Raw genomic sequence first — 22,928 nt, 5'->3', positions numbered from 1 at the left:
TTTTCCCCATCTTTCCCACCTCCCTCCACTTTGCAAAGCTGACAAGGCCAATGAAAGGTTTTCTAAAGCATTTTTTGTCCTTGCCAGAGACAAAGGGTCAAAGGAAAGGTGCATCTGGCTGCCAGCCACTGGCAAGAGTGGAGTGGGGGGAACATGGGAAGGGGTCATGGCTCCAAGTTCCATCCAAACTCTTTCCTCCATTTCTCTCCCACTGCTATTCATCCTTATCTCGGTCTTACTCCTAATTCTCGTGGAGCAGAAATATTAAAGAGTGCTTTGAAAATCACTGAGGACTGTATAGATGTGAATTAGTACAATCACTCTTATTACTGGAGTCAGGAAGACTCATCTTCATGAATCCAAATCCAGCCTCAGACACTCACTAGCTGTGCAACCCTGGGCAAGTCACTTCACCCTGCTTGCCTCAGTTTCCTCACCTGTAAAATGAGCTGAAGAAGGAAATGGCAAACCATTCCAGCGTCTCTGCCAAGAAAACCCCAAATGGGGTCACAGAGAGTTAGAAATGACTGAAAAAGACTGAATAACAGCATTATTATAAGGTTGCCTCACCCCAAACCAAACACCACGTCTCTAGTGGGACGTCTGGTCTATGAACTTGGGTGAAGTGAATTTATGAGTATATATGTGTGTATACACACATTTTGTTGTCATTTAGTCATGTCCAACTCTTCATGACCCCATCTGGGGTTTCCTTGGCAAAGATACTGGAGTGGTTCGCCATTTCCTTCTCCAGCTCTTTTGACAAAGAGGGAAACTGAGGCAAACAGGATGAAGTGACTTGCCCAGGGTCACCCAGCTAGTAACTGTCTGAGGCCAGATTTGAACTCAGATCTTTTTAACTCCAGGCCCAGCACTCTATCCACTGTGACACCTAGCTGCCTTCATACATACACATGCATGTATATTTTACACACGCATGCACATAAATGAGTGTGTACATACATGCATGTGATAGATATGTGCAGACATGCACATGGACCTATACAAACCCCCTTCTTCCTCTCAGGAGATTTTGTCTAGAACACAACCTCACCCCGATGTTCCCTTAACCTCCGACTCCAGCTAAAACTTGTTGCTTTCATGTAGGACTTAGAGCCATAACAAAGCCCCTCCGCTACTTAGAATAGACTTCCTGTGTGGCGTTATTTAATAAACTTCCTGTCTGGCATCATTTCAATTCGTGCAGTGGACTTTTTTAAGGCATCTGATTAATTAATTGAGAATATTCTCATCTAGTTAGGGTATCGAGACTCCAGTGAGACAGGCCGATCCTCCTGAGGAGCAGTGAGGACATTAATCACCAAAAGTCATTCAGCTTATTTCAGTGTAAACAGGGTCTGGTCTATGGTTCGTTTGATGGTAATAATTACAGTAATCTCTAGCATTTATGTAGCACTTTTAGGTTTGCAAAGATGATCATCACAATAACCCTGGGAGGTGCCAAGAGGAAAGCGAGCATTTATTAAGCTCCTGCTGTGTGCCAAACGCTGAGCTAAGCGCTTTCCAAAAAGGATCTCATTTTATTCTACAACAACCCTGAGGTAGATACAATTATCATCCCAATTTTACAGGTAAGGAAACTGAGACAAACAAAGATTAAGTGCTCCAGCCAGGGTCACACACTAGCGAGTGTCTGAGGATAGATTCGAGCTCAGGTCTTCCTGCGTCCACGTCTAGTACTCTGCTCGCTGAACCACCTCCACTATTCTTCTCTACTATAAATGTGAGTTTCTGTTAGACCCAGAAACGTCATTCTTGGTGCTGTGGAAAGAGTGTTAGTCTTGGACTCACCTCGGTCGTGGCTCTAGGCTCTGCTGCTTAATTGGGCTTAGGAGGCCTGGACCTCAGTTTTCTTGACTGTAAAATGGGGATGATAATTATCGCTCCATCCCCCAGGGTTGTGAGGAAAACTCTTCGCACACCTCAAAGCATAAATGTTAGGTAGATGTTAGCTAATCATAATCGTTACTTATCGGCGGAGGGAATGAGCCGTCCCTGCTGGGGCAGTCACAGAAGATGTCAAGAGGAGAGACTACCCAAGGGAAGATTCACCTCGAAGGAAGATAAGGAGAAGAGGGAAGTTTCCAAGCTTGAGGGATTTCTTGTACAAATAGATGAAGGCTATCAATAGTGTTGAGTTTAAGGAGAGGGTTGAGTTGATAACTGGACTTCTTTCCAAATGTGAGATTCCCTGATACTTCCAGAGACCAGATGGGTGGAAGGGCCAGGGGTTACATGGTCTGTTTTCCAGCCAAACTGACCTCCCCGCTGCTCCTGGTATAGATCACATTTCATCTCCTCCCCCCATGCCTTTGCACAGGGCTGTCCCCGATGCCTGGAGTGCCCTCCTACCTTACTGCTTCCTCTTGAAACCCTCAGCTCTCTTCAAAGCTCAGCTCAGGTACCACTTCCCACAAAAGACCTTTGTTCCTTCCCCAGTTATCATTGCTCTTTTCATTGCAAAAACAAACACAAACAGAACAAACCAACCCTTTATATTTATTTTATGCAGATTTTGTATTCACTTTTCTCGGCCTCTGTCACTCTTTTACCTGAGTATTCTGTTTGCTCTAGTTGGCAGCACCTCTTCTCCCACCCAGTTATCTGTCACTTGCTTGTATCTCCTCAGCTGTATATGTGTTGACACGGGTACATGGAAGCCCCTTGAGGGCAGGAATGATTCTGTTTTTGTCTTTGTAAATGCAGATTACACTGGTGTGTTGGAGTAGGTGTTTAATAGATGCTTGTGGGACTGAATCCAGTTCAGAAGCTGGGGGTAAAGGAGGGTGAGTTCCAGGAGAGTTGAAGACCCCAGATAGCTGTGGTTTTCTGAAAGGCATCCCAGGAATGCTGGGAACAGTAGTGGGAATTAAAAGTATATGAAAAAAAAAAGATGGCAGCCTGAAGAAGGATCTCCTTAGCATCCTTCCAAGGCTCAAGTGCTCATGGTTGTTTTGGTGTTACTACAGGAGAGCCCATGCTAAATTAAGCCATCTCTATTGACTGTTTCTTCCCAGGACTTACTGGATTTTTCCTTTGTTTTTCTAGCACCGATAGCTGCAGGAACTGGCCCCAATTTCTCTCTCTCTGATTTGGAAAGTTCTTCCTACTACAGCATGAGCCCAGGAGCAATGAGGAGGTCTTTACCCAGTACATCCTCGACCAGGTACTTGGATTGGGGGGTTGTGTGCTGTTGCTCTCGCTTGTGATGTTGGGCCAGGCTTATGATTTCATCAGCATCAAGGACCCCCAGTGTGGAAACTCCCTCCCCTGACAGCGCTCAGCCAGTCATCTGCACGTTCTGGTCTGAGAGCCTTGTTCGAGTCGTGTACCCAGTAGATGTCAGAGGCTGGACTCGCATCTGGTTCTTTCTGACTCTAAGGCTGGTCCTCCGTCCGCTCCCCCATGCTGCCTTTCATCATCATCATCCGGCACCATTTTTATTATTGCATTGTGTTTGCTTGCATGTGAGCTACTTCCTGTTGCAATGAGGAGTCTAGGGAGCATCGTTTCATCTTTAAATAGCTTGATTTTACACCTTCTCCAGCGGTTCTGTGACCTCACTGTTGTGGGCAGTCCCTTCGACAGTGCAGATCACAACCCATCCCTGCCTGCCCATTGTGTGCCCCTCTTGTTCAGGAACCATCTTTGTTTCGGTTCAGTGTCTCTCTAGTGCCTACTGTGTGCTCAGGACTGTGCCAAGCACTGAGGGTGGGAGGATTCAAAGGAAATGGGAGCCATTATCCCCTGCCCCCAAAAGGAGAGAGCCACAGTAATCACTGACATCTTCCTGTATAGTGCTTTGAGATTTGGCGAATGCTTGACAAAGACAATCTCATTCTAGCCTGACAACAGCCCTGTGAGGTAGGTGCTATGGAAATCATTATCCCCATTTAACAGAAGAGGAAACGGAGGTATAGAGAAGCAAAAACCCTGCCCAAAGGTACCCAAATGATATCAGAGGCAAGTGCTGAGAAAGCATTTCAATGAGCGTAAAATCACGGGGTCCAGGATAGAAATGCCACAGGAGCGCATGGATGAGGAGGGGACCCACTTGGACCTGGGCTACTCGAGGCAGGAGTCATGAAGGAGAGGCTCCATCTGAGCCCAGAGGATGGGCAGCATTTGGAGAGAAGAGAGCATGGAAGACACTTCACACAAAGAGAACAGTCTGAACCAAAGCAAGAGAGTAGAAACGAGCGCAGAATGAATAAGTAGAAGGCTTGTATTAGAAATTGAGGAGAATAGTTTAGCAACAAGGGGTCAGATGGTGAGTCACGACATCCGAGGCCTTAATTAAAGAAGTAATGCTAATCAGTATATTAGTTAGGGTCACCAGGACACAATTAAACTTAAGTGTTTTGCAAAGAAAGTGGCCTTTAGCGTGGACCTCCTAGAATGCCTCATCATCATGGCATGGAAGGAGTCCAGAATTCTCAAAATCTGTGCAGGGGGTTCATCTATTCTGACTGGTCCTACAGAGCTAAAAGGCTTCCATGATAAGCCCAGTGGTAGACTGCTGTTGTCTGTCTTTGCTAGACCGGTCTACGTTCAGATAAGATTCATCACCAGATGGACTTCTGGGTGACACGTTTCTTCAGTCATGGTCATCCAGTAAAAGGAAAGAGAGTGGACAGAAGGCAGAATGGATAACCAAACCCAGCCCAGCAGTCTGCCGCATACAAGAAAGATTGAAAAAGCAGACACATACACACACACACACACACATATGCAGGCATGCATGCACACACACATACACACATGTGCGCACACATACACACACGCGTGCACACACAGAATCAAAACAAGAGGCCAGAACAAAAACTAGGCATCAAGTGAATCTGAAAAAGCAAACACAAAAAGTCACGGTATCAGTAGAGATAAGGAAGCTATATATGTTTAAAAGAGGATAGACAGTGAACCAATTTTACTACTAAACATATACTTACCAAGTGTCATAACATCTAAATTCATAAAGGAAAAGTTAACTGATTTGCAAAGATGATATGGATGGTAACAGAATAATAGTAAGATTCCTTCCTTAGATCTAGCTAAACAAAAGGGAAAATATAAAATTAAACCAACTGTTGGAGGATTTGGATCCCAAAGACCTATGGTGTCTTTTGAAGCGTAACATTAAATAATATACATGCTTCTCAACAGTACATGACACTTTCATTAAAACCATGTGTGGAGGCATGAATTATAAACAAATATAAAAAATGAAATATTAAGATGTCTTATGCAGACCATAATACAGTAAAAGTAGCAATTCATATGGAGAAGACAAATAAAATATTTTAGTCCCATGTGGAAACTTGACAAAAACATTTCGAATAATGAATGGGGTGAAGAATAAAGCGTGGAGACAATTAATAACTCTCTGATGAGACAAAAAATAATAGAATTTCTGGAATACATGTAAAAAATCTTGAAAAGAAAAATTATAGCCCTTATAACATACATTAACAGAATAGAAAATAGGGGACTAATGAGCTGGATATGCAATTAAAACATTAAAAGCCAACAAATAAACCCAAGTCCCACACAGAAGAAATCCTGAAAACGAGATGAGAAATAAATAAATTGAAAACAAAGAAGACATAAAACAACACTAAAAGCTGGGGTTTGGGGGAAAGATTAACAAGGTCAATAAGCCTTTAGCCAACCTGAGTGAAAAGAAGATGGAGTAAAATCAGATTTAAAAAATGTGTATGAACATGGTAAAATCACGGTAGAGAAATAAAAGAAACTATCAGAGCCTCTACTGTGTGTAGTTCTATGCCAGGAAAAAAGGAATTTTTAAAAATAAAATTTCATCTACAAAAATATTCAGATAAGCAGACTAACAAATAGAGAACTTCATCCAAATACGAAAATAGAAATTGAAGTTGCTAGATAGGAATTACAAAATAAGAGGTAGAAGTGGTCCCGGTCCAGATTTATAGGAGAATTTTATCAAACTTTTAAAGAACAATAAATAATAATGCTACACAAATTATTCTCAAATATGGAAAAAGAAAATATGCTACCAAGCTCATTTTGTGATGGCATAAACCAGGAAAGGATAAAGCAAAAAAAGAGAATTCAAAGACTCTTGACAAAGTTGTAGAGTTTGTGTCAGTTTGCATTGGTGTGGGAAGGACCACCCCTGTCAAAATCAGAGTTCCTAGCAGTATTGAGGTCAGTGTGTTGCCTCTAGGTGGTCTGTATCAGAGGCAAATAAATGAGGTAGAACAAAGAAAAGATCTGGGATTTACACCTCATGGAAATGAGGAAATTCTAGTATAGAACCCCTTGTTCTAAAGGGACCTTAGAGGACATCTAGTCTAATCTGTTGAATTTATAGATGAGGAAACTGAGACTCAGAAAAGTTAAGTAACTTGATGATGGTCACACAAGTTATAAGCATCAGAGGGGGAATTTGAACCCAATTCCTCTGACTACATAAAAGTGGATCATTTTTTGCACAAACAAAACCAATGCAGCTAAAATTAAAAAGAAAATGGGGAGGGGGATGGATTTTTGCAGGAAAATAAATCAAAATCTTTCATAGTGGCTCATTCCCAGATATATTGATTATCTGAAGCACAGAGAGATTAAATTCCTAGCCCAAGGTCAAATAGCAAGTCAGCTCAGGAAAAAACTGGAGGTCTTCCTGATCTAAGCCAGGTACTCTATCCACTCTAGACAACTCCATCTAGAATAAACCAGTGATAATATTATTTTCTAAATAAACTTGAGCATTGGCTGTGACAACGTGTGGAGGAGGTGACGATGCGGAAAGAAATTTGACATCTGTGTGTTTCAGTTCAACAAGCGTTTATTAAATATCCGCTCTTTTGGCACTGGAGATACAAAAACTAGAGGACAAACAGTTCCTGCCTTTAAACAGGTTTTCCTATAAAACCATATATATGTCTATATGGTTATGTTTATATAAACCTGATAAAATCGGGGCACAAGTTTCCTCCTTCCAAGATGAGGGGCTAAAGTTTTCAATTCTGAGCAGCCTGATTTGGGGAGAATAGCGACTCACAGGACTGTTTCCCGCACATGAGGTGAATTCTGTTCCTTCCCTTGTCTTTGCACATTTTTTGCCATTCACGAGCCCATATTTTCTTTATTTTGCCTAATCACCTCTGGGGCCAATGTCCAAAGTGAGATTGACGGCCAAACGTCCCCTCCATTCTGCCGCCCTTGTAGATTTCCATCTTACTGGAGAAGGGAAGAGGGAAGGTTGAGCGTGATGACTCCTGCCTCCCCAGCTGATGCTTCGCATTCTCAGCTATTGAAAATGCCAGTTATCCAGAACAAACAAACTGCCCGAAAGCACAGGTCAAATTCAATGTTTTGGGGGGCCGGGGGGAGGGTCTGTTGTATTTTTGTTGTCCCCATTGCAGCGACAAGGTGGTGAATGTGTTCATTTGGCCATGAGGCTGAGGAGGGTGAGCGATCTCTGATGGGAGGGAAGGTCCTTTTGTCAGGGCTCAGCAAAGGCAAGCCTTCTTAGATGTAGACAATTGTCAGCTAAAAGTCAGCACACTGTTTGTTTTTCATATGTGTTCGGCATGTGCAGCACGCACATCCAGAGAACGAGGCCCCGGCCCTGCCCTGCCCTGCCGTCTTCTGTTTTGGCTTAAGGAGCAAAAAGGCAGGTTATTAATGTCACTTAGAGGCCCGATCACTGTCCTTGTGTTCTTCTGCAAATAGCTAACCCTGATAAGGAGCTAATTATAAACAGCCTCCTTAGTTAATAACTCAGTAATATGTTTGTTCTTCTCTCATTAGCCTCTTCCTAGCTGGGCTCAAAAAAAAGACTTTACATACATGAAGTCAGCAGCATTATCAGTGCCCGGAATAGCCAAGCTTTACAGAGAAAGGGTCATCCATCAGTCACTTAATACATGCATCTGATGCCTACAAGACGTTGTCCAGATTACTGTGGAACACAGGGAAATGATGAAACCTAGCCCCTGCCCTGTAGTTGACTATAAGCATTTTGAGGACAAGACCTGAAACATACTTCCCCTCTGCCTCCCCAGCCCCAAATAAAAGTCCTTGTACACAGTAATACAGAAGAGAGTGATCATGGAAAGTGCGCAGAATTTGTACCCCGAAGACCTGGGTTCAAATCTTGTCTCTCTCACTTACTGCCTGGATGACCTTGCTCAAGTCACTTATATTCTCCAGGCCTCAGTTTCCTCAGAAGGGCGTTGGTCTGGATGGCCTCTGCCATGACCTCTAAACCTTTGATTCCGTAACCCTTTGGATGTTGGACTTGAAGTCAGGAAGACGGGTTCAAATCCCCTGTCAGATGTGTGAGACTGGACAGATCGCCAGAGTTCCCTCAGTTTCCGTTTCCTTGTCTGTAAACTGGAGATAACCATTCCTTTAGCACGTCTCACAAGGTTGGGGGACACTCCAAGGAGATCATGTCTAGAAAGCACTTTGCAGACCCTTAAAACACCATTTCGATGTCTGTAGCCATCAAGAGCAGTAGTTGGGGATCTGCTGGATTTAATTTCCATCAGATTTTACCGTATATTTGAGAGAAAAGGCACTTTCCTGACATATCCACATCAACAAAAATTCAGTTGGGCCCTACTATGTGCCAGGCACTATGATAGGCACCAGGGATGCAAAGATAAAAATGAAAATATTTACGTTCTAATACCTCATAATTCTATCACGGGAAGTGTCACGTGCTCATAAGTAAACACAGCGCTCGTTGAGCCCTTACTGTGTGCCAGGGCTCTGCACTAAGCCCAGGAGATACAAGAAAGACAAAAACTGCCCGGCCCCAAGGTGCTCAGTGTAACGAGGGAGATAATGCATCAAACAACTATGTACAAACAAATTATACAAGATAACCCAGAGATCTCTCAGAGGGAAAGTGCTAGCAGTCAGGGGTACTGGGAAAGGCTTCCTGCTGAAGATAGGACTCTAGCTGAGAGTCCGAAGATGAGCAGAGACGTAGCGTCCTAGGCACAGGGGCAGACAGTCAGGAGATGACGTGTCATGGGATGAAGAGCAACAAAGCCAGCATCACTGGTTCTTAGACCGTGTCAGAGGGAGTAAGATTAGAAAAGGAGTCCCGCAGTAGGTAGCCCTTGATCTGAACCTTGAGGCAAATGGAGAATTCCAAGAGGCAACAGTGAAGAAGGAGTGTATCCCAGGCGTACGGAACAGCCTAGGCAATGTGCGGAGGTGGGAGGTGGAATGTGGGGCATTTTGGCTAAAACATTGAGTGCCTGAAGGGGAGTGATGTGAAACCAGTCTGGGAAAGATAGACTGGAACCTCATTGGAAAGGAGATTAAAGGTCACCAGGACCATCCTTGAAGTCTTTCCAATGCGGCCAAGCCTTCCAAAGCTCATGTCTCCCTGACGTTGTCTTCAAGGCCCCACAGTGACCTTCAGCCTGAGGCCTTTGATGCTTCGCTTTGTACAGTATACCACGGAACCATTTCTCTAGAGAGAGATGGGTTACTACTCTGTGCCATTATTTTAATGGGTAGTTCAGTCATTTAGAGCCTCGGGTCGGGCCTTCGATGGGACGTACGCCATATTGCTTCTCATTTAAAATGCAGGAAAAAGCCAGTCACACAATCAACATTGGTCCTGATCAAGTGTCGGCCTCATTGATTTGAACTGTGAAGTTTGTGACTTAGGCAAAGCCTATCTGTGTCTCTCTCCCACGTCCCCTTGTCAGGATCTTTGACCTTTCCCTGGCATATTAGCCAACCCCTCGCCCTAATTTATGAAACACCCATGTTTCTATCGATACGGTGAATCACTGAGATTTAAATGGACTAAGAATCCTCTGATTAAGTCTTCCCTCAATGATGCCTCCCAACATGGAAATGTCCCTGACCTTCTCTAATGGAAGGAAAGAAAAGCAAATAAGCAACGATTAAGTGCCTACTGTGTGCCAGGCACTGTGCTAAGGGCTTTTACAGATATACCTTAGGGCTTGGTTTGCACAGTTCTGTTTCACATAGCATGTAATATTGAGTATTATTAATGGTGTCACCTTATCTCCCTACTAATCTGTTCATTTCAAGAGGTCAGAGGCCCATGTTTATCTAAACTTTGTATTTCTTCCATTTCCTCTGCATACAGCTGGCATTTAATAAATATCTTACTTGGTTCACATGTCTAATGACTCACCATATAGCCTCCATAAAGTCAGGGATTTTCATTTTTGTTTTCATATTCCTGTCGTCTAGCACGGTGCCTTCCAAATGGTAGGTGTTTAATAAATGCTCGTTGGTTGTTGATTGATTGACCATATTTATAGGAACTTCTTATTCTGCATTTAAAGCCCACAAGAGCCTAGTTCCAGTCTATCTTTATTGGCAGATTTCACATTCTTCCCCCTCATGCTTTCTCCATTTCAGCCACGCTAGTCTGCTTGCTCTACCCCTTTCACGCACTCTGTAGTCTAGCCAAAAATCGCAGTTTTGCTGTCCTTCACACATGACACTCCCATCTCCCACCTCCATGCTTTTGCATGCACTGTCTTCCAGTCCCTCCTCACCACTAGTTAGAAACCATAGTTTCCTTCAGGGCTTCAGAGAGCTGCTGATTTTAGTTCTCTTTCCATCCAAAGTTGCTTTTTCTTTATTTATCTGAGTACTTTTTGTCCTACTCTCTTCCACCCAATAGAAGCTTCTTTAGGGCAGGGATTGTTTCCTCATATCCCCCTCCTCTTTTCTTAGAATGGTATGCAATAGGTACTTAATAAATGCATATTGAATGCCTGTCTTTTCTCCCCAATGGGAAGTTCCCTGAGGTCCAGGACCCTCTCATACCTGCCTTTATTAGCATTACCCCAGCAGCCCTCTTTGACAAGTGGGGGATTGTGTCAGTATACTACTTGCACAAGGCTTTGCCTATCAGAGTAGGTATTTTGAAAATGTTTGATGAATGACTAAATGAGTGAATCAGAAATTATTTCCTCCCATCCCTACTTTTTAAGCCTGGAATGAGGTTTTCAATGGGGAGAGATGACTGCTTTGCATTCTGAAGTGTCTGCCTTCACTCTTCTAGCTCGACGAAGCGCCTCAAATCTGTGGAGGACGAAATGGACAGTCCTGGTGAAGAGCCCTTTTATACAAGCCAAGGACGCTCCCCAGGCAGTGGCAGCCAGTCAAGTGGATGGCATGAAGTAGAGCCAGGTAAAGGTGGCCAGAAGCTGGCACTGCAGGCTTGAGTTTGGGCTGTGCTTGGGAGGAGGACCCGAGGGAGAACAATGTGGCAGGAACATGGCACTGTGGTCACTTCCTACTCCCACAGCACTCATTATCCATCTGGGGTTCTGTTGGGAAAGGGCTGAGGCAGGATGCTTTGAGAGCCAACCTCCACTTTAAAAACGTGGCAGCCCAGTTGTGGGACACCACAGCTCGGCTGAAGTCCTAGGGCCCAACAGAGTTAATGGTGTGGCATTCAAGGCTTACCTGTCATCACTACCCAGTGTCCTAATGTTCTGCCTACTAGATCCTTACGGTGTAACCGATGTGGTTTCTTGATGGTCCATTAGGAATCTTGGAAGCTGGAAGGAAGAATGATCCCTTTGGGCTTGAAGGCATAGCTTGGATTCTTGGAAAATAGGACTCCTTCTGCCCCTTTTTAAACCATTTCTTGGACGTTATGGTCTTTAAAATCTTTGGCCTAATTGCTGATGAAATCATGGTTTTCTCTGTGTCTTGGGTCTGAACCTGTGGGTCTATCATATTTTGGAAGTCTCAGTGAGGAAACTCCCTCCACCAATGCTGACTGATGATTGCCCTGCACCGTTTAGGGGTAGAGTTGCCTGGGGCGCTGAAGTGTGAGTGACTTACACAAGAGCACACATCTGCTCCATGGCAAGGTGGAATTTGATCCCATCTCCCTGACATTAAAGCCAGCTCTGTCTTGACTATGCTAGGGTGCCTGCTGTTCAAATGCCTTCCACCACACTGTAATTTAATTCAGTTAAATTCCTCAAGCATTTATTGAGTGCCTATGATTTGTCAAGCTCTGCTCTCCCTGCTGAGGATGTAAAGACAAAGACGAGAGATAGTGCCTACCCTCAGGGATCTGACATGCTGCTATTAGAAAGAATTCAGGAATGATCTCAGCAAGAGGCTGAATCTATTTTCCAAGGACCAGCCGATGTATATAGAGAGGCTCATCGCTTCTAGAATGGCTACTTGGTAATGGACTCTGTAGCCAGGATAGTGAATAAAACCAAGAACAAAATCAGATGACTCCCCTTCCTAGGTGCCCTGCCTTTCGCTTCTGTAGTTATGGTAATAGGAAGGTGGCCCAAACTCTTTAGACCATCTATGAACCTTAACTTTGCTGTCAATAGGCCAGATGGGAGACTGTGTCCGATATCTAGCCTCATTCCCTTCTCTTCATTTTTCTGGCATTTGCTAAAATGATTAACCATAGCTGAGGGCATGGGGTCTGAATTCACCTCCACTCTCCGGCTCTCCGCACTTCACCAAGGTTGTACATCTGACCAGATCGTAGTGGACGCCACCATACCAGTTAGCGTTGGACCACAAGTCTCTAGCTGAAACCAACTTAGTCTTATCTGAATGAAGCTATGATCTATGAGCCTGGAAACATGAGTAGAACTGCAGAATGGCATTAGCACTTTCCTCCTTCAGACAACCAATGACATTGACTCTGTCTTCTCTATGACCTTTGCTAAGTGCTAATGAAAATTTTATAGGCTGCTGAAAAACTGTTGTAGGCCAAAAGATGACTCTGGATCTCTTTGGTGAGCCTGACAGGTAATTGTGTCCATTCCTCCCTTCAGTGAAATAAAGATATGGATTTGCCCTTTCATGGGTGTATGCATACTTCCTGAAGGTGATATAGACATCTGGGTTGCCGTGATTGTGATAATCAGGCAGCTGGGAGGGGCACAGTGGAAACAGTGCTGCCCATGGAATCAGAAAGACCTAGGTTCAAATCTAGCGAGTCACTTCATCCCCCTGTTTGCCTCTGTTTCCTCATCTGTCAAATGAGGGTACCTCCCAGGGTTGTTGTAAGAACCAAATGAAATGACTTGTGTAAAGTTCTCTGCAGACCCTAAACCACGACATAAATGCCAGCAATCGTGATCGCTGTTAGCGATTACTATTTGTGAGGATGGTGGCGATGATGGAGATGAACCTTCTTTGGCGCTGACCACCTAATCAGTCATTTAGCTTTGGTTAAGTTCCTAGGATGTCCTGGGCAGCTTGGTGGTACAGTGGTTAGAGTGCCAGGCCCGGAGTCAAGATGATCTGACTTCATATCTGGCCGTAGCCACTAGCTTAGTGTCACCCCACGTAGACGTGTGTTCTGTTCCAGGAGAGATGCCTGAAGAGTAAATCCTCTGTACGAGGACGAGGTTGGACTCAAGTGTTCTCTGAGGTCCCTGCCAGGTCTGAATCTGTGGTCTTACAATCCTATGGGCCCAGTCCCTGCCCTCCCAATCTCATCTTTTCATTTTAATTTCAGTTGTGAAAATCAGGATTGGGGGAGGAGGAGGAGAAATTTCCATCTGACCATATTCCGAATGGAAAGTCATAATTGAAACAGTGCCTGAGGGGCTTTTAAAACCTAACCCAAGGATGTCACACATGGTAATGGTGAATTTGGTATCATTAACTTCCACCAGCTCTTTGAGATGGGTAATTTATGCTGCCAGATGGTCCAGCCTGGGCATTTTCCATCAGGCCATATCCCCTCCTTGGCACCAGGAACACCTTTCTGTTGTTCCCACACTTCTCTGAATCTGTTCCCAGGAGGACAGTTAATTGAGTAGGAGGCTTTTAGCAGTTCACTCATGTAAATTACCTCTAGAAATAGTCTTGGGAGGGTAGGGTCTATCCGAGAGGAATATCAGCCCTATTTTTTAGTTTCCTTAGGTTGGAGTAATTTTCATAAGTAAGGACTGAGTGAGGTCTCCCTTTGCATCTAGACCCACTGGGACACTCAGAGTAAGTCCTCTATTCCTCCCACCTTCCTGCAGTCTCCCTCCTGTTTACCTGGGCCCATGGGATTATGGGGGAGCTCTCCAGGCCAAAGTCAGGAGGAAGGCTGCCAGAAGAGACAAATTTCCTGGAGCAACCAGAAGGCTTTGAAAGTAAAACAAACTAGACATGTTGTAAATTATTTCTGCTCTCTCCCATACCTATGGTGGCATCCTTCTTTCTATTACTTTATCTCAGCACTTTTAGTGCATAACTCTTCCAAACAGGGAAGAAAGGCAGAAAAGATTAAAAATGTGAGGTTAAAAAAAACCCCAGACAGCCTTCCAACTGGCTGTGGCCACTTTGCTAATAAACAGAGCCTTTGTTCACCCCTGCTGAGTTACGTTTTCCAGTTATCTTAAAAACCAAGGTTGCCAGTTGAGTTTTATAGCTTCAGAACTCATTATAATGAAATGATTTCTGCAGAACTCTACAGGGCAAAATCGTCTCCTGCACTCACAGTCAACTCAGGATGGTCTGCACTAATTGGGGATTAGGAGGGTGGAGAGGAGGCGTGGAGAATCCCAATAAGCAGATTCCATTCCAAACTCATTTTCTTTGGCTTTGCCATGCATTTCTGCAGTTGGTTATGGTGGATGTTTTGGTCATTCCTTCCAAAAAAAATTCAGGACAATCTCAGGAGGGAAAGTGGAGAAACCTTTTCTCATTCCCTTTGTCTGCCTGTCCTCACCTCCTATCTGTAGGATATGATGGAAATAGTCCCTTCCTTAACACCAGCTTAAGCATGACTGCTTCCTCTAAAACTTCTCCTTGAGTAAGGTTGAGGCAAGAATTTATGTTTCAAAGGGAAAGTTGTAGCCAACAGAGTATGAGATTAGATATCATTCAATTCAACAAATATTTGTTGTATGCTGACTGCATCCAAGTCACGTGGCTTATTATATTGCCTGTTGTGTCCATATGATGGACCTTAAAGTGCTATCAGCAAAGAGAGGCGATGATCTAAGCAGAACACTGGAGCTCCGGTCGTCAGGCTCAAAAGATCATGGGCACTGGACAAGCCACAGCTTCTCTGGGCCTCAGCTGATTCGCCTGTAAAATAGGGCTATTGATTCTTGCCCTGCCTGCTTCCTCATTGTTCAATCACAGAATTATAAAATCCCAGAGTTTTGAGTTGGAAGGGATCTTGGAAGCCCTCTAATCAACTCACTCTTTTTACAGAGAAGGAAACTGAGACCCAGGGAAGTAAAGTAACTTGTCCAGAGTCACAAAGGCAGTAAGAATAAAAGGCTGGATTTTATTCCAGATGTCTGGACTCAAAAGTCAGCCAGCTCTGGGAGGCTGCCCTCAACAGGGTTGTTAAAACGCTGGGCCTTTGTTTCAGGAAGAACGTTGGGGCCATTAAAAGTTCTTCACAGTTCCCCAAAGGAAATATAAATCTGAGGCATGATTTATTATTTGATACAATTAGGGTATTCCTCAGAAGTTGCTTCTGGGTCCTGCTCTGAATGCTTTTGGGTGAGGGGGAACTTAGCTATGGATGAGTCTTCTAGATACCCCCATTTGGGGCTGACGTTGTAACTGGCTGCACCAAGCCCCAGAATAACCCAGGGTGCCTTTGGTGAGATCCACAGTCACTCAAAGGGCTGGGCTACGGCCTCACAATCCATACAGGAAAAACTAAATGGACAAATAAATAAATGTGTGTGTGTGTACATACATCCACGTACATACAGAGAGATACAAATATATATATGCATGTATATATATATATATGTTGATCAATAGATATAGATATAAATTAATATCTTTCAACAGCTATATACATACACATATCTATCTACTTACACACACATATATATTTATGTCTATTGATAGATGTACACATATATATTCCTTTGTCTCTATCTACGGATAGATTAGATATACACACATAGCTCTAGCTAGAGATTGTGCATATCTTCTCCATGCCAGAGGCGGGAGGAGGCTACATTGAGTCAGCACAGAATTAGGCCATTCTGGGACAGGCGGTACAGATGGACCAGGAGTCGAGCCCGCAGTTGACTAGGAGGCAGAGAGTGGACTGGATTTCACCGAACAGTTTACGCGGTGCCATCGTCACTGACATTAACAACAGCAACAGCCGCTAGCCTTTGCATAGCACTTTGAGATTTGCGAAGCACTATGTAACCATCTCATGTGATTATCACAGCTTAACCCTGGGAAATAGATGGTATTATTATCCCCGTTTATCAGTTGGGAAAACTGAGGCAGACAGAGGTTAAGTGACTTGATTGGGGTCACAGCTAGCTATTGAGGCAGGATTTGAACTCAGGTCTTCTGGAGTCCAGGTCCCATGGTCTATCCACTTCAATCCCTAGCTGCCTCTTTAATGATCCCTAATTTTTCCCCAGCACCAAAACCTAGCTTTTAAGCATTAATGTCCTTCCAGCCATGTTGTCAAATTGTGAATCTGGGCGAATTGAAATCTCCAGAGAATCCAAGTTGTGGGTGATCCACAGGACACTGAGTGTTAGCGAGTAGATGCCAATTAACCCCCCAGTCACTCGCCGAGGATGCTTCAGTTTCTGAAGGATGAAAAATGAGAACCATCCAGAGGGCAATGCGAAAGCGTGTGATGAGAGTGAGCAAACTGTAGCACATGGCCGTTGGGGAAACGTGATGCATAAGTGGAGGAGAGGATGTCACCAAAGAGGTGTGGGAGCGAGAGATATGCATATGGTCAGGTGGTGAGTGCGTGAGAAAGTCTCTGTGTTCCATTGTGGTCTTCTTGATGTCAAGAAAAATGGAGGAACCCCACTCCCCCACCCCGAGCACCTAGGGGATGATATCAACCCATCAGTGAGCATGGATTTAGCAGTTATTATGTACCGGGCACCATCCTAAGTGCCAGAGATAGAAGCCCCCTACCCTCCAAGAACTTACATTCTAACGGGAGAGACAACATATGCCCAAATCAATGCATACATGATACATGCAAATTTGATACAAGGTGCCCTCAGAGGAAGTGGCCCCAGGAAAGGTCTCCTAAAGAAGGTGGCATTTCAGATGAGTCTCGATAGAGGCCCAGGATTCTCAGACTTCAGGAGGGAATGACTTCCAAGTGTAGGGGACAGTCACTTCAGAGACCCAGAGATGGTGGATGGAGCATCGTGTGGGAAGAACAGTGCCCAGACTCCTGTGGCTGGACCCTTAGTGTGCATGGAGAGAGGGGGCAAGGAGAATGATGTATTCAAAGTTTAAAAGCCCTAAGGGGCCAGGTTGTAAGGAGCTGGAAATGTCAGATGTAGGAGTCTCTTTTTGATCCTAGAGGTAATGGGAAGTATTGGATGATAGTAGAGATGATAAATAAGTATGAGTGGGTGGCAGTCTGCATTCATGGGGGAATGTTCCCAGACCCAGTGTATTTGGGTGAGTTTTAAACACCAGGCCTTCCCCTTCTGTGGCTAGAAACCTCTTCTCCCCCACTACCCACTAAAGAAAGCACGCAGTTGGCACAGCATTCTCCAGACTTTTGGATGAGCCAGCAGCTCCAAAGATGGTTGTGTGGTTGTGGTAGTTGCCCTGTTTCCACATTTTGATGTCTCTTACAATGTATGGTGCTGGGGCAAGGAAACAGAGGCCCCTCTCAGCCTGTGTTCTCCAGCTCCCAAATGAGAGAGTGATACTCACTGGCCTCTCCCTTTGGTTTCTGTCCCTTCTGGGTTGAGAATTAGGTTAATCTTTTTAAATGTATACAGATCACTTATCATAGCTCATTGGATCCCCCTCGGATGATTGGCATGTTTCCCATCCCAAACACTATAGAAAGAAGTGTTTACCACCTTTCACTTGGCTAGCTCACGGTCCACAGGAGGAACGTTATCCTTGCCAATAAAAATGCAGCAGCCTGGTAACAATGGGGCATTGATCATGGACACTCTGCTGCTCTAGCATCTATTAGAGGGAAATGATTAGATCTCCTCCCGTCATTGGCTGTAATAGGAACACTCACTGTTTCAGAGCATTGCTATAGGATCAATGTCTTGGCTTTGCTTCTTTGCTTAGGGAACAATGGGAGGCCGGTATTCCAGGAGCACATCCTCTTACATTATCACCTTCATATTGGCATCGTCTCATTAGAGGTGGGGACAGCAAGGAGCATGTCGGGAGATACAAGGGACCTGGGGCCTTTCTTTGATTCAGAATGAAAAAGTGCAGCAGCCAACCTGTGGGGGCTGAAAGGAACATTCTGCCTGCATTTCCAAAAAGTGCACGATTTATTTCCAAAAATACTTTTTTCCACACTAGGAAAGGCACTAAGGTCTTGGGACATCATAGAATCAGGAGTGCCAAGAAACCTCCTAGTCAAACCTCCAACCATGTAAGAAAGCCACACCCCCCTGCCACACACCCAGCAAGTGGCCATCCATCCTTTGCCTGAAGACTGCCATGGGCATCTCTAATCCATAGACTTAAAGTATTGGAAAAGCCCAAAGAGGCCAACGAAGTCAAGTGGGCCACCTGAAGGCAGGGACTATTTTTGCATTTCTTTGTAGGTCCAATACCTAATTAGCATTTAATAAATGCTGTTGCTTATTGTTAATAAATGTGGCTATATTAATATCAGGGAATACAATAGATAATAGTAATTATTGATAATGATGAAGAAGATAGATAGATAGATAGATGGATAGATGGATAGATAGATAGATAGATGGATAGATAGATAGATAGATAGATAGATAGATAGATAGCACAGAAGCACAGGAATCCATCCTTGGGTAGATATGCAACCACGTACCTTTTGACCCATGGTTAGTCAAATTGGAAACTGAACAAAGAGTTGACAGTAGAAAATCACAGAGGTTAGGGTGGCTGACAAAGGCCCCCAGAAAGAAGAGAAAGCTGTTGGGAGGAGAAGGAATAAAGAGGAAAGCCAGTTTAAATCTAAATCAAATGAAGTTTAGGATTTGATCTGTTTCCTCTAGAACCCATAATTTCAATAGTTAAGCTTGTTATTGTGTTGTTTAAAAAAATGATCCATCCTATTCCAAAACTCAGGATTATTATTTAATATTTGTAGAACCCAAACAGCAGGTGGTGTTGAACTCTGCGATCCACCCTTCTTCAAACAATATCCTTGCTTCCTTTTGCCTTTTGATGCTATGCAAATTAATTCCGGCAACATACGGTACATGTTTTCATAAACTTGAAAAATACCATTTGGTTTGAACTGAAAGAGAAACCGGCTTGTCTTTTGTCCCTGCCATGCTGTTGTGTCTTTTTAAAACATATATGTTTTATAAATAAATGGTAAGGTTCACTGTGATGAATATTTCATGATCCGTCATCCCATCCTTCAAGGTACAATACATTGGAGGTAAAAAAAAAATAATAATCTTGAGCTTTTCCTGCGTAGGGATAGAAATGCCAGCATGGAGCGGGATCACACCTTGGTGTTCATCTAGTCCAACTGCCTCCTTTTACAGATGAGGAAACTGAGGCCCAGATCGAGGAAGTGTATTTAACATTTGAAGGTCTTCCCAATCTGTCTCCAGCTTCCCGTTCCAGACTGATTTCATGGCACTCCCTCTTGCTCCCTCTAGGCTGCCGCCCAAACGGTCTACTTGTTGCTCTCTGTACACAACACCCCATCTCCCTCCTCCATGCCTTTACAAGAACTTTCTTTCTGTCCTAAAATGTTCTCCCTCTTCATTTCTACCTTTTGGACAGGCTCATAGCACTGTTCAAGGCTTGGGTCAATCGCTCCCTCTTCCAAGAAGCTTTCCCTCATTTCAGCCCCTTATTCATGACTCCTTCCCTTCATATCTCCTCACATATGGCCATTTTCTTTCTCCCAATCAGACTGAGCCCCTGGGAAATAGAGCCTCTTGGCATTTCTACTCTGTGTCTTCAGCACCTCGCCCGCTGCTGGGCATTTGGTAGCCATATAATGGCCTCTTGAGCTAAATTGCTCATGGTCACAGATGGCAGGTTGCAGATCCAGGATCCACTCCCTCTCCTTCCTTTTCCATTATTCCATGTTGTTAGAGAAAGCAATGTCACAGAACCCTAGATTTAGACGAGGAAAGAAACCTCATCCTCACCTCATCCAGTCCCCTTGTTTTTAATCTGAGGTAACTGAGCCCCAGCGAGGTTGAAGTGACTTCCCAAGGTCACACCAGTAGTCAGTGTCAGACTTGGGATTTGAACCGAGGTGCTTTGACGTTCGAGCCAGGGCTGTAACCATTGTACCACAATGCCTTTGCTCACTGAGCCAAAGGGAAAAATTTATCACCATATTTGGGTCCACGGTTCTCCAACTCCTTGAAGTCTTTATAAAGTGATAGGGAGTTCACTTGGTTGCAAACATCCATTTTCCGAGCACCCCCACCCCCTAAATAAGGTGCTTTAACCCAGGGAGGCTGCAGAGAGCCCAGCCAGTTTCCTCGGACACCCCTCAGACCCCAGATACTTGCTCCTGCTGGGCTGCTCTTTGAACCATCTAGCAGTGGGCTTGGGGAGCCGTGCCTAGCTCTGATGCCGCCTTGCACAGAGCATTACAATAATGCCTCTTGCTCCAGCCCCTTTCATCAACTCATCAATTAATCAAAGGCATGGCACCCATTTGGAGATGATGGGTGAATTACATCCTGGGAGATTACGAGAAGTATTCCCATCAACGGAGTAAATCAGAGACCTTCCTGATGGGATCCCTAAGCAAAACATCAAGAACTAAAACGGAAAAAGCAAAAACCTAGGTGCTAGGCACAGAAGATTGCTGAAAATGGATGTCTCCAATGGGGGAGGGGCAAAAATTCAAGGGGAAAATGGTCGCTTTATAGCCAGCCATCTCTGAAACATAATGAAAAATTAAATTGGAGGAAAATGACTGAACTCATTTAAACACAGTAATTGACTTGTCTCTTCAGAATGAAGTACTTGTTGACATGACAGCCTCCCTCTCGAACTGGGGGACTTAGAAAACCTTTCCTCACCCTTTTTGGGATCCTTTGACATTGGGTGGCTCCTTTCCCAGTTTTCCCAGACTCATAGAATTCCCTTCTTTTAAGCCCTGGAACCATCTCCTACACAGAGCCTTTCCTGACCCCCTCGCCCCCAACCACCTTGGATTAGCTACCTTGTATTTATTTCTGTGTATTCCCTTTACATTTATGCTGTGTATGCTGATCTCTGTCATTGTGATTTCCTCCATCAGGAGGTAAGCTTCTTACCAGTAAGGACTGTTCCATTCTGTGCCTCTATATCCCCAGTGCCTAGCATAGTGCCTAATATGTAGTAGTCAATTAGTAAGTATTTATTGATCTGTTTTGTTGCCTGATTTAAGGAGTGAGCAATTGGATGGCTGTAGAGTGAATTAGATTGAGGCTATTAGAGAAGGGATCCTTGTTCAAGCACGGGTGGCCCTGGATAGCCTCTGAGGTCACCTTCAGCACAAAGAGTCTGACATTCAGTGATCATCCCAACCTGCTGTGTGCCTGTACATTTCAACCAGCTACCCAAGCCCAGTATTCACCTCCATTTGCACCCTTCAATCCTGGATTTTCATATTAGTTCATTCTGCTGTTGTTTGCTACTGTGGATGAAATATGCCCAACTTCTTGACTTGACTTGGCTTGGCTTGGCTTGTTTGTATGGCAACTAACCCTAATGTAAGAAAGTCAACTCTTTCTTTCAGATGGTTAGAAAATCACCCAGACAGAGAACCTGAAATGCTTCTTGAATCTCATATGTCCTTTGTAGAACCAGATTATACTGCCCCCTTAGCCAAGCCAACCTGTAATCACTTAGCATTGATTAGAAATCAGGGTTGATGAATTCCAGGGTATTATACTGAGTTATGGCTCACACAAGTCAGTATTCACCATCTGCTTTTCTGCCATTTCATGAAGGAGAGAAAGGAGATTGAACAAAATGGCTGCAGTGGATGTCTTATGCTCCACCAGAGTCTAGAGTCTATGCAGGCAGCTTACACATAGCTCTAAATGGGGGTAGAAGCACCTAAGTGTTAAGAAGTAGCTGGGATGCGCAGTCCTTTGCTCTAAATTGGGTCCTTTAACTTTTGTTCTCTGAGGTCTTATCTATTCCCAAGAATCATACTTTTATTTAATTTTAATTGGTTTTTTTGCCTTCAAAGAAATGATTTTGTTTAGAAATGGAAAACATATCAAAATGCTAAAAGTAGCCATTTTACTTATTTTAATGTGTCTGTTCCTTCTTTCTTTACATGCTGTTTCCATCAGCATTGAGACTTTGAGATATTAACTATTTGTAAAATCAGTATAACATTTCAATTCAAACACTTATTAAGCGACTATTATGGTTAAGGTACTGTGCTAAGTTCTAGGGATGTGAAGACAAAAAAATAAACTATCTGAACTCAAGGAGCTCACATACTACTGGGGAATACATGACATGTACATTTGTAAGTAGATACATAGTATATGCCAACCAATACAAAGTCATTTCAGGGAAGAAAGTGCTCATTACTGGGGGCATCTCATGTAGGATTTGGCACCTAATCTGGGTTCTGAAAGCACTGAGAGAGTCTCTAAAGCGAGGATGAGGAAGGAGAGTATTCCACCTGTGGAGAACCACATGTATTGAGACACTTTAACCAGGTTCCAGGAAACTCTCCATATATGAGACTGTTTCAGTAGATATTAACTAATTAATGAATATCAATATCCTTCCTCTTGGACTGTGCAGTAATTAGTTATCAAAAAATAGACTAAAAGGGAGACAGATTTTTTTTTCAAAAGAGTCCCATTTTGTAGTTTATATTTCTGTATGATTATCCTCTGGAATTCATTCACCTGACTGAGAGTAGGATTGTAGGAACTCAGAAACCATCTAAGCTAGTCCAGCACATTCTGCACCAGAGTCGCCTCCACTATATTCTCTAC

General features: G+C 43.9%; 1 protein-coding gene across 2 annotated transcripts in view; it reads left to right on the top strand.

Annotated features, from left to right (window-relative positions):
• The window catches only part of NFIA (nuclear factor I A), a 463,777-nt gene that overhangs the window by 329,975 nt on the left and 110,874 nt on the right, over positions 1-22,928 (top strand). For both annotated transcript variants that reach the window (XM_036754715.1, XM_036754716.1), the window contains exons 5-6: positions 3,070-3,187; positions 11,075-11,202. In XM_036754715.1, the coding sequence (XP_036610610.1) occupies positions 3,070-3,187; positions 11,075-11,202 (246 nt within the window). The remainder of the gene's footprint in view (positions 1-3,069; positions 3,188-11,074; positions 11,203-22,928) is intronic.

Source organism: Trichosurus vulpecula, chromosome 4 (assembly GCF_011100635.1).
Source record: "Trichosurus vulpecula isolate mTriVul1 chromosome 4, mTriVul1.pri, whole genome shotgun sequence".
NCBI classification, from domain to species: Eukaryota; Metazoa; Chordata; class Mammalia; order Diprotodontia; family Phalangeridae; genus Trichosurus; species Trichosurus vulpecula.
The sequence above is the reverse complement of the archived record's forward strand: the minus strand, read 5'-3'. Positions and strand labels throughout refer to the sequence as shown.